The sequence below is a fragment of the Camelina sativa genome, chromosome 6, assembly GCF_000633955.1.
Source record: "Camelina sativa cultivar DH55 chromosome 6, Cs, whole genome shotgun sequence".
Taxonomy (NCBI): Eukaryota; Viridiplantae; Streptophyta; class Magnoliopsida; order Brassicales; family Brassicaceae; genus Camelina; species Camelina sativa.
The window spans coordinates 25515962-25527179 of NC_025690.1; the positions used below are offsets into that span (position 1 = coordinate 25515962).

Below are 11218 nucleotides of genomic sequence, written 5' to 3' on the forward strand. Positions count from 1 at the left end.
AGATAACGGATCAAGATACAAACTTGCCCCTATGGGAAGCCAATCATAACCTGGTGACCTTACATGGGAAAAAGATGGTTCACGGGTGTTTGTTCTACCGAAACAATAGACCCGGACAAAATAAAAAGATAAACTTAAACTAATACAGAACATAAGACAGAACATAAGACATAGGGACCAAACCCAATAAGATAACACTAACCCGAAATAGATAGGCCACTCAATAAGACAAAAGATACGCCAAAAGCTTGCCATCATCTGTGTTGAGGGAGAATGCCACACGAGAAGCAAGAGTCTACGTGTAGTTTTGATGAGTCCTCCTTGCGTCGAAAGTGTCGTGACACTGAATCCCTGAAAAGGGAGACCACAAGTAGGACGAGAGATAACTCTCGCGAAACAGCCACACCATGCCAACAAGATCTTGTAAACCGAGAGTGAAGAGTCATAGCACGTGACCTCTATCGCCGTCCCAACGTTACCTCCACCTTCAATGTCCACATGAATGGAAGGGATCGTCTTACTCTCCAAACCAGAGGATGGGGATATGAGCATCTCCTTGTGAAAGTTCATGTATCATTGGTAAGAGAAGTCTCCACCCACTGAATTTTGACACACTCTTCTGCTCTTCATAATGAAGGATAGATTCCCAAACGCTTGCCAAATTGATAGAAACACACTGTAAGCCATACTCCTGATCATAATATAACCTAGCAAGGACGTAATCCGCTTCCCTACTAGTCGACGAGGATGAACAATAGCCCTCGCCCCTTGACGGTATGCAATCAATGGTTTCACGCTGGAGGTTCGGGGGAGTTACGGGACTCCTCCGGACCATCTGATGGCTTCTTTGTTCTAGAGGCTTTCTTTTTCTTGGGATCCTTTACCTCCTCAGGGTGAGGGACAACATTATCTTGACTTGTTCCTTTGCTTTTCACGGCTGCTCTCGGCGGGACTCCACGGTGTTTAGGTGAAGTCTTCTGATAGGCTTTCATCTTCCTTGAAACAGCCATAGTCACCTTGGGGCTCTTAGGGATCTTAGCAGTTTGATCCACTAAACCAACATTCTGAGATGGACCTAAAAAATCTTTCTTCGGCCCATTAGCTTTCTTTGTTCCCTTTCCACGACCTTTTGCCGGAGACTCCATCCGTTTACTTGTCGGAGATTGAGACGTAACTGGAGCTACATCTAATTAGTAATTGATTGGGGCAAATGGATCTGTTACCGTTCTCTCCAGACTCTCCTCTGTCGGATTCATTGCTTCATTCTGCAGCTCAGCCTCCAAATCTTCCCCAAGTAGGTCATCTTCCTCTAACAGCCCATCTAGGATCATCTCCTTTTCGAAATCCTTCATGAACTTGATTTGTTCTTCTGTCAAATCCTGGTCTGGTTCCGGATCCGCGAGTTTCTCCCAATCCGAAATAGGTGATGTTGGATCGGGGATAGGCTGCTCATCGTCGCAAGCTTGGTTCACTTCCCCACCACCATCTTGATTCCGGTTTGTATCCACAATGGGCGCCAGATTCATGGGTTCATCATATGCTTGTCTAGGATAGCTTTTACGTCTTGTAGTAAGTACTTCATCGCCATTAGGGAGAGGAGCAATAGTTCTGGATCCCGAACCAAATTCAAAATTTGGTGGGATATCATCTGTTATATGCCTATCATCGTTTGACCAAGTATCGTCCATAGGTTCAATCATCTTCCCTTTCCTTTTGTCTAACAGGTTGGTATCCGACTGGTTAGGGACTGCTTGATGGCGAGATGGACGACGAGAGTTTTTCCAGTTCTCAAGACTGGGATCATCCCTCGTTGGTGAGCAAATTCTCAACGGGGGCTCTCTTCTCCTGAAAGCGGAGTAGTGATTCTCCACATCTTCGCGACGGTAAGGTCTAAGATTCTCTGCCTCTTTTCTGTTTGTCGCTTCTATTCTTCTTTTTCTTGAGCCTGAGGATGATTGGGTTGAGTTCTCTCTAGGCTGGGAAATGTCATGTGGGATTCCATTTTCTATTCTTCTCCAGATGGAGGAACGGTGCTCATCTCTCCTTGATTTCTCAGATGGGTACTGGAGGTGACGGCGCACCTGCTGACGAGGTGGAGGTGCAACCTGTTGAAGTAGTCGTGAAGCTTGACCTCTTACAGATCCAGACTCGGATCTTGTACTGGGGTGTCTAACACGACCATTGGCAGTATCACGAGAGCTATCAGCATCTCTGAGCTCAGTTCCCCTTCGAGTATTTTTTTGGTAGTTGGAGGCAGGTCAACGATCTCCAATGGCAGCCTCTGCGACTCTTCTCTCTTTATTGAGGATTCTTTGGTCCTCTGAAAGGTGAGGACAGTCTCTTTCTTCATGTGATATCATGGAACAAGTAAAACAGCACCGAAATAGCTTCTCATAAGTGAGAGAGACGGAAATCTCGTCTCCATTATCAAGAATAACCTTCTTAACGAATTTCAGGGGTTTTGTGACGTCCACCGAGACCAGTACTCATGCATCATTGACATCCACCTCCATCACCTGACCAAGAGTTTCACCAATGCCTCTGAAGGCTTCATCCACCCAACACCGAAGGGGGAGACCTCTAATCTTTATCCAAAAGGTAACACAGTTTAAAAGATCTTCTTGAAAGTTTAGTTCCCATCTTTCAAGAGAGAAAGTCCATTTGTTAAAATGGTACGGTCTTTTTTTAAGAACTTTTTGCATATCTTCTTCCGTCTCAAAGTTAAAGTGGAACCTGCCATTGCCCAAGTCAAAACCTCTTACACGGCCTGCTAAATCCCAAATACCATTGCTTGGCATGAATGCCAGAAAAGCTTCGGTGCTTCGTCCTCCAGAGTGAAAGATTCTGCCAACCAGGGTCAAGCGGAATCGATTGATGAGGGCGGAGTTGTTCAGTATTGGGAGCTTAACTGGCTCATCCTCCTCTAGTGAGGGAGAGTTCAGACTAGGATTCACGTTCTCTTTGGAGTTCTTCATCTAACCTGATGGAGTTAGGGAAAAAGTGAGGTGATACACACCTGAAGATGGGATGTTTTGTTACTGGAAAAAATCAAAGCGGTTTCGAATTTTTTGCAAAAGGAAGGTAAGAGGTAAAATTGTGAGAGGGTTTGGAAGAGGTTTGACTATAATACTAATGTGACTTAGATCTAGGGGAAGGAAAGAACCCAACATGTATGTTGGAAACAAGGGGACACCATCACATTAACCATAGGATAAAAGAAAAATTGCTTGTTTAAGGTAGTTTATGGTAGGTGAGATCTGTATCAATTTGAAACAATTACTTCTTTTAGTCTCTCCTTGACAGTTGGTGATTAAAACTTTCCAAATTTGAAAGTTGGGAATTTTTATGACATTTTTCACTTTTTGTCTTGGTCTGCTTGATTGATTAATCAACGGCAACGAATCGTGTCTGAAGATTTTTTTTCTCCATGCAAAACTGGAAAGCCCTAGAATTAGAAGAACACCAACCATACGCTGAATACGCAATCAGGTTAAACTGAATGCTCAAGGATTATTAAAATTGAAAGCTTTTTCTTTTTGGTTATCCTGCTGATGGAAGAAGCAAAGTTAGATTCAAAATCGAAATCGATCCCGAATGAGAATTTGAGATTCGGAGAGAGGGCTTTATCTGCTGGTGGCGCCGCTTTTATATCGGCGGTCATAGTCAATCCTCTCGATGTTGTTAAGGTTCGAAATTAAACAAATTTCTAAACTTTTTTGGCTATGAAATGTGTAAATCTGATCGAGCTTCTTTTGTAATAAGCAGACGAGATTACAAGCACAGGCTGCAGGAGTCCCGTATCAAGGCTCGTGTCGTCTGGGTTGTTTCGATTCGAATTCCACGGTATATATTATAAATTATCCCTCTTGGTTTTGAGATGGATTCCGGATTGCTAAAGCTTTGATTTTTATCTTCCTGGTGATTTCAGTTGGTACATGATTTAAGAAGTAGTTCTTCTCCTGGGATGTGTAGAATCACTGGCTCTGCATCTGTTTGCTCAGATCATCAGTACAAAGGAACCCTTGATGTCTTCTGCAAAATTATCCGCCAGGTTAGCACAATTTTTCTTGTTTTGATTATCTTTGTATATTGAAATTAAAGTGGCTAAATGAGAGTTGCAATGTCTATATATAAAGATCTGTCTAGTGTTTTATTGTGAGTTTGAGAGTTGCAGTGTCTATATTGTATAAAGATCTGTGTAGTGTTTGATTTTGATTTTTTAATGTAAATCCGTTATTGTTCTTCGCCAAATTCATAATTTTTTAAAAACTTGCTGGCTTCTGGTATAGTCTCTTTGTATAATGCAATTAGTCTTGTAATTTGATCTAGTAGATAACCTCAACTAAGGAATCACTTACTTCTTCTTTTTTTACCTTCTATTTCTAGTTCACTATTTACTCATTGGTAGAGTTTCACAGGAACAACTTTATGCAGGAAGGGTTTTCTAGGCTTTGGAGAGGTACAAATGCAAGTTTAGCATTGGCCGTTCCAACTGTGAGTTCTCTTCATTAATGCTGTTTGCTTCTTCGACCTATATAGTTCATTGGATCTTCATGACTTATTACTACTTCTTTGAATATGTGGCTAGGTTGGGATCTACATGCCTTGTTATGATTATTTTCGCAATAGAATGGAGGGATTTACAACAGAGAAGTCCCCAACTTTGACACCTTATGTTCCACTAGTTGCTGGGATAATAGCACGCTCTTTGGCTTGTATCTCTTGTTATCCTGTCGAGTTAGCAAAGACACGGATGCAGGTAACTCTTAAGGATTTGAGCAGTCTTTATTTCCCATTGTTATTTTCATGGTTGCTAAACCATTAATGAGTTAAGAATCAACACCATTGTAGTAGTCTACTAGACCTATCCGGCCGAACAAACAAAAAAAAAAAGTAGCTCTAATCGTTTCTGATTACTTTATTGGTGTGGGTAAATCTAAAAAGAGCCAATGGATATCAACTCTGTTGTTTTACTAACAGGCATTCAAGGGAACACAAAGAGATGTGAAACTGCCTGGCGTTTGGAAGACATTAGTTGACGTCATCAATCCTGTTAAGGGATCAAGTAATGGACAAAACTACAGGATGTTATGGACTGGTCTTGGTGCTCAACTTGCTAGGGATGTTCCATTCTCTGCAATCTGCTGGTCAATACTTGAGCACGTGAGTAATCTGTCTCTGACAAAAAGATTATCTAGATTTGTCCATCCATGTCCTCACGACTATGTTTCATTACGAATTTTAGACCCGGAGAAGCATATTCTCGTTCATTGGTGAAGAACCAAGGGCAGGCAGTATAATAGGTGCGAACTTCACTGCTGGTTTTGTTGCGGGTGGAGTTGCTGCTGCAGTTACTTGCCCACTAGATGTTGCAAAGACTCGGCGGCAAATAGAGGTAAAAAACACCTTTAACTTGATCTTCCATAAGTCCACTGAATTGCTCTTGTACAGGTTGTTATAAATTCATCACCACCTCTTAGACAAGTGCATTAAGGAAGTCGGGGTCCTGAAACCAAATAACATTTAATAAAATTTGGATTTTACAGAAGAATAGAGATAGAGCCATGACAATGACCACAAGACAGACCATGGCAGAGATTTGGAGGTATGTATTAGAGGTCCATCGTCCATGAGACAATATCTTTATTGATAAACGGAAAGTTCCAAACTTAGTGTCGGTTCAATTTTGTTTTTTTTTGTTGGGTATGTGTGTAGGGATGGAGGAATGAGAGGGATGTTTAGTGGAGCAGGGGCTAGAGTCGGAAGGGCAGGACCATCAGTAGCCATTGTGGTATCCTTTTACGAAGTGGTCAAGTATGGACTGCACAACTTTCACCAACAGTAACACTTATCATAGTCACTTATAGAGATATTGTTTTTTGATGCGAGGATAAAAAAAAAAGAGAAGACTTGGGCATCAAAACTCAAAATAAAGAGTTTGCCGTATGAGGTGCTTTACTACAACAACACCTTATAACAAGGCAAAAAGCCAAAATTTATTCTTTATTTGTTTTTTTGTCAAGAAGGAATAATTTTATTCAACACAGTTCTTGCATTTGTTATTTGTTGTTAGTATATATATATATTTTTTGTGTAAATATAGTTAACTTCAACACGAGAGATTAACTTGATCAAAGGGTATGTAGCAAAGTGTCATTTCTCGATAAATAATAACATGTGAAATGACAATTCATATAGCTCTCCGTGATTTGTATAAACCTTGAATTACATTTTTACACAGTTTACAACATTTCTGGCACTGATAAATTATAGATCTCTGAAGATGGATGGATAGAGATAAACAGAAAAGAGAGTCGAATTCAAAAGGAAGTGAGAGAGCTCAACGGGCTTCAGAATTCCGGCTTTTATTTTGCTTTTGAAATAGTCAGATACACACAGATATATCTTTTAAACCGGGTTTTTTTTTTTTTTTTTTTTTTTTTTTTTTTTTTTTTTTTTTTTNTTTCTTTTCGGTCTAAAAGTTAACACTAATTGTCAAACTTTCTGGTAATTAAGAAGCTGATTAGAATAAGAAGAATAAATTAATTAATTTAGTAGTATGGAAGAAGAGAAGAAACAATTATCAGTAAATCTCCAGAAAGAAATCATAATAATCGAGACAAAAAAAAAAAAAGCACAAATCATCAACCCACAGACTCTTTAGGAATTTTATCCACAAAAAAAAAAAAAAAAAAAAAAAAACTTGGAAATTGGAGAGAGAGAGATTAGAAGAAGGAGAAGGAAGAAGAAGAAGAAGAAGCATCAAGAGGATGAATTAGATAAGTCAGCACTAACGCCACCACCATTAGCAAATACGCTATCCCTTGATCTATCGATGTTCCTGCATTTTTTCCCAAACAAACAAAAAACATTCAGAACAAAATAAAAAAAAAACCAAATTCAATTCTCCAATCAAAACCACACACACACACTGTTATTATTATTATCCAATCATACAATGTGAGAGAGAAACGAATTCGAATTCGATTCTTTTTTTTTTTTTTTTTTTATGTTTCCCCCAGATTTCACGGAGAAAACTGTCGATTTCAGATCTGGAAATGCGAATATCATCTTGGAAGAGAAAGAGAGGGAAGATGAGAGACTTACCATCGCTGGTGGGAGCAGGAGCTGGAGCTAGGGATTGTGCTCCGACGAGAGACAATATCACCGCGAATACAAAACTGAATAACGCCAATCCGCCTACGGAGTTTCTCGTCGTCATCATATCTCTCTCTATCTCTGCTGGTGTTTTGATCCGAAAGAAAACGAAGATCCTCGAGAAAAAAAATCTAACTCCGGCGAGAGAGAGAGAGAGGAATGTGAAGAGTAAAAGTGTGTAATGTAAAATGTAAAGGAGAGAGAGAGAGACGACGACGACGACGACTTTGTGCGTTTTAAGGTGTTTCCTTATAGTGTAGTCCAACAACACCGGTTCAATGTTTACCCGGTTATAACCGGTTATTTATCCGGTCAGAAAAAGTTCAAGAACTTTTCCTCGAATTCTCTCTTTCATTTTTCTTTTATTTCTTCTTCTAGTTTTCTTGTCAAACTTGACATCATTACTAATGTTTCTAGATAAAAAAATTCTACTACTAGGTAGATACGTTCTATTTGAATTATCAAAGAGGTATATAAAATTGTTGTTGTGTAATAATTTTGACTAGTAGTTGTTGCGTTGTATCTCTCTCTCTCTAATCCAATTTGATTTTGTGATTAATAGTTAAAAGACTCTAACACATATTAGAGAAAACTTTACTTTGTTGAATAATGTAGAGTGTTGATTTATATTTGCCTTATATAGACACTATAGAACAATCTAGAACTGGTCAACAATGGTATAGCTGTCATGGTGAGTCATCAGATAAGGATTGCAGAACGTTGAACCTATTGTCATGAAGGACCGTTGTTCTCGTCGTCTCGACATTCTTTTTTTGAGCTGGCATTATGTTCTTCTTATCTAGAATAGCTTTGGTTGTTGTTGAGCTTGTTAAGTCCATTAGACTTTCCACACTTGAGCCCATTTTGTTGCTTACAATAGTATGATAGAAAATTATTATTTTATTATGTTAACGGATAGAAAACTGTTTGCCGTGAAAACAAAATTATATATATATATATATAAGTTCGAAAATGAGATTACGATTACAATTACGGATTCTAAGTTTAAAAAAAAAAATTGAACTTAAGTTGGAAAAAGAAGTCACATATATATATTGACCAACGGCCAGGACGACTTCAAATTTTAAATAAGAGTTTTTTAAAAAAGATAACAAAAAAAGGTGAAAAAGAAATAAAGCTTATAATAACATAACCCCAAAATAATTTGATGACAGAAAAAAAAACAAAAAAAATCTTTAATTGAATTTGGCGGCTAGTTTAGCAAACGTTACAGCACCGAAGGCCATGTGATGTGATTATTATTATTTTTTTTTCTTTTCTTTTGGGTTTAACATTTTTTGTTTGTTGAATTATGTGAAAATAAAAAATCTTTAGAGGTGTAATGGAATGGTAGGGCTGCGACAGACTGGCAGCCAAACTGGACTTATTCGTCATATGACTCATCAGACTCACTCTTTTTATTTTGTGATATTCAATTTTTTTTTTTTGTCTGCAATGAGTTTTTTTATATGCTCGATTAATTTACCTGCTAAACAAGTAGAAGTAGTAGCTAGTAGGTGTGTTAATCAGCGTGATTAGCGGTTAATCTGCTAACGTTTTGATTTTTTTTTTTTTAAATAGATTTATCGTATCTCACATGCATGTGGGTGTCAGGAGAAAACAATAATATCTCGTGATGAATGCTGTTATTATATTTACCTAAATTTTGCTGTTCTGTTTATCAGTTTATGCAGGTATAGAAGTGTTTTTACGAATGATTTCACCATTCCGTATCTCTATATTTTTCATTTTCAAGTTGATCAATTAAAAATATACAGTGTATATGAGTGTGCTTGACTACTATTTTAATTTGGAGTACCTCGGTTGTTGAATGTACGACAATATGAATAATTTGTTGTATAGTTGTTATTTTAATAATTGGTTTAATCTTTATTAGGTGGCTAATTTACAAACTGTAGTAAAGAGGAATTAGCCGTTGGATCAGTTATATATCTAATCATTGCAAAATATTATTATCTTTTTCAACATTACTGGAAGAACATGCATGTTGCAGTTGGATATAATGTAGAAGGGCCTCTCTCCTTTTCAAATTTGGGAAATCGTATAACGTTTTATCAACAACTTACAATATTTTTTCGATGGGTAAACTAGAAACATACAAAATTCAAATTAATGGTTCAGAATGAATTGAGAAAATTCCAAAAGGAAACAGTCAAATGCATGAGTGAGTCACATGTGTGTGATGACGCTAAATAGTTCATTGCCTCTTGGTCTCTCTCGCAACCTTTAAATCATGATACTCTTTTGAATTTTTCAAAGAAAGAGAATATATATGATGATCATCACAAAGAGGCTGAAATAGAGGGACAATGAAAAATATGACGTAATGGGATTTGTTTGAAGCAACCATGCATGTGCCCTGTGAACCCCAACTTGCCTCTCTTGGTTCCATTTCTATTTTTACCAATGTTTTTGTCAATTATTGCTAGTTACCAAATATCCCATTGGAATAATTCATCATCTTTAGTATTTAACACAATAATATATCAGAAAATGTTATGTGCATGGCAGAACAAAAGATTGATGGAACTGCTAGTATTATTCTGTGTCATGGGCCAACAAAGTTGATAGTCAGTGATGATTAAAATGTTAGATTAATTTTACATTGAATAAATAAGAAAAAGGTCTTCTTTTCTTTGTCCGGACTTGTTACAAGGGGAAATGGGGAATCTTCAAAAGAAACTTACCTGTCTGATGTGAAAGATAACTTGCAAGAGAGAGCATAGCACCAAAATCTTGAAGATTTTGCTTCGAAGAAAGGATAATGTTTTGAATTTATGAACAATGTTTTTCTTAAACCAACGAAGAGAAGGGAGTATGGAGTATTAGTATTATTAGGTCACATGGACATAATGATATACCAAAGTGGATGATTGACTCAAGTTGAAGTATTATGTAAAAAAAGAACAATGAAACAAGAAGAGACAAAGAGAGCCTCTCACGAAAGCAGAGGGTTCGAATCCAAAGAGAAATGTTGGCTAAAAGGCCTAAACCCACGCCATCAAGCAATCATTTTCATCTTGCTTATTTTACTCTTGATCATACAATGTACATTACATATTGGACATAGATACAAAGAACATGCGAATTCATGGTTTGGAGATTTAGAATTATAGATAATATAAAAAATTAGCCACTTTAGCCTTGTGTTCCTTGAGATTTGAGTTTGAATGACCACCACTAACAACAATACAACATCGTATGTGTACAAACTACAAAAATTTTAGTTAATTCAAACAATTCTGTCCAAAACTGATTTTTTTCTGAATGGTTTTCATTCTCAAATAACTCTTCGAAAATCTTTTGTAAATGTTTTCTAACAACATTGAATCTGAACCACAAACTGTGAATTATGCAGAAGAGAGGTAGCCATGCGCTTAATGGATGATTTACTCAAACTGAGAAATAATAATCAGAGACCTCTTTCTCTCTATTTATCTCTTAATACAGTGAATCTTCAACAACAATTACATAATTAAGCTAATGGGGACATACTTGTACAGTTATATACCTCTCATCATTACACATCGATGCCGACCAAATCTGAATCGCTTCTGAAGGATCTGAGAAGTTTATCTCCCATCATATCATATATAAAATTACAGGAAGAAGAATCAGATAATATGATCATAGACTATTTTTGCTTCAAACTTCTTCAAGATTTTCGAATCCCTGTTTTGGTCATATGGGATCATATCTAGGACAAAAACGTTGCTTCAAAGTCAAACTGTTTTGCCCTAGATTCAGACTCAAGAGATCAGGTTTTGAGAATTGTCCAAAGAACGACTTACTCAAATAGTGCAGTGCCTGTTGAGTCAAGTTGTCAAACAAGTTTCAGTAGCTTCATGTTTCCTGTAGAATTTGCAGCTACAAGCATATTTGATTTTTTCCTCCAGCAGACGCTCGACACAAACTGTCCATTGTCATCAAAGTATTCGTTTCCAGAAATGGGATCCACGGATCCAAACTTGTATGAAGTCATTGGCATCGGTAAGGATCTATAGTAACTATATACCTGAGATGCAAAATCAAAGTAAAG

General features: G+C 37.4%; 3 protein-coding genes across 6 annotated transcripts in view; 1 reads left to right on the forward strand and 2 right to left on the reverse strand.

Annotated features, from left to right (window-relative positions):
• On the forward strand, positions 3370-6702 carry LOC104793605 (mitochondrial carrier protein MTM1). 3 transcript variants are annotated; one of them, XM_010520000.2, is made up of 9 exons: positions 3373-3686; positions 3766-3843; positions 3929-4051; positions 4435-4494; positions 4589-4759; positions 4981-5163; positions 5246-5395; positions 5547-5605; positions 5716-6702. In XM_010520000.2, the coding sequence occupies exons 1-9, from the start codon at positions 3552-3554 to the stop codon at positions 5843-5845; spliced, it is 1089 nt and encodes a 362-aa protein (XP_010518302.1). In that variant the 5' UTR covers positions 3373-3551; the 3' UTR covers positions 5846-6702. The 3 variants fall into 3 exon arrangements, with proteins under 3 accessions (XP_010518303.1, XP_010518302.1, XP_010518304.1); XM_010520002.2 differs by having other exon boundaries at positions 3374-3686; positions 4419-4494; XM_010520001.2 differs by lacking the exons at positions 5547-5605; positions 5716-6702 and adding an exon at positions 5452-5541 and having other exon boundaries at positions 3370-3686.
• LOC104793608 (arabinogalactan peptide 16) lies at positions 3610-7575 on the reverse strand. 2 transcript variants are annotated; one of them, XM_019226879.1, is made up of 4 exons: positions 7108-7575; positions 6714-6841; positions 4648-4652; positions 3610-3621 (listed from the first exon to the last, which is right to left on the reverse strand). In XM_019226879.1, the coding sequence occupies exons 1-2, from the start codon at positions 7223-7225 to the stop codon at positions 6726-6728; spliced, it is 234 nt and encodes a 77-aa protein (XP_019082424.1). In that variant the 5' UTR covers positions 7226-7575; the 3' UTR covers positions 3610-3621; positions 4648-4652; positions 6714-6725. The 2 variants fall into 2 exon arrangements, with proteins under 2 accessions (XP_019082424.1, XP_010518305.2); XM_010520003.2 differs by lacking the exons at positions 3610-3621; positions 4648-4652 and having other exon boundaries at positions 6565-6841; positions 7108-7572.
• Positions 10552-11218, reverse strand: part of LOC104793609 (protein SUPPRESSOR OF PHYA-105 1) — a gene marked incomplete in the record, with an annotated part of 5621 nt that continues 4954 nt past the window's right edge. Inside the window, 1 exon segment of the mRNA XM_019226880.1 lies at positions 10552-11186. Within this exon segment, the coding sequence (XP_019082425.1) occupies positions 11003-11186 (184 nt within the window).

What these genes read in the sequence shown, in the direction of transcription:
- LOC104793605 (XM_010520000.2), top strand. Translation starts at nt 3,552, where the DNA reads ATGGAAGAAGCAAAGTTAGATTCAAAATCGAAATCGATCCCGAATGAG. An exon ending in ATCCTCTCGATGTTGTTAAG is followed by an intron (nt 3,687 to 3,765) that starts GTTCGAAATTAA and finishes TGTAATAAGCAG; the next exon opens with ACGAGATTACAAGCACAGGC. An exon ending in TAGCATTGGCCGTTCCAACT is followed by an intron (nt 4,495 to 4,588) that starts GTGAGTTCTCTT and finishes ATATGTGGCTAG; the next exon opens with GTTGGGATCTACATGCCTTG.
- LOC104793608 (XM_019226879.1), bottom strand. Translation starts at nt 7,225, where the DNA reads ATGATGACGACGAGAAACTCCGTAGGCGGATTGGCGTTATTCAGTTTT. An exon ending in TCCTGCTCCCACCAGCGATG is followed by an intron (nt 6,842 to 7,107) that starts GTAAGTCTCTCA and finishes GAAAAAATGCAG; the next exon opens with GAACATCGATAGATCAAGGG.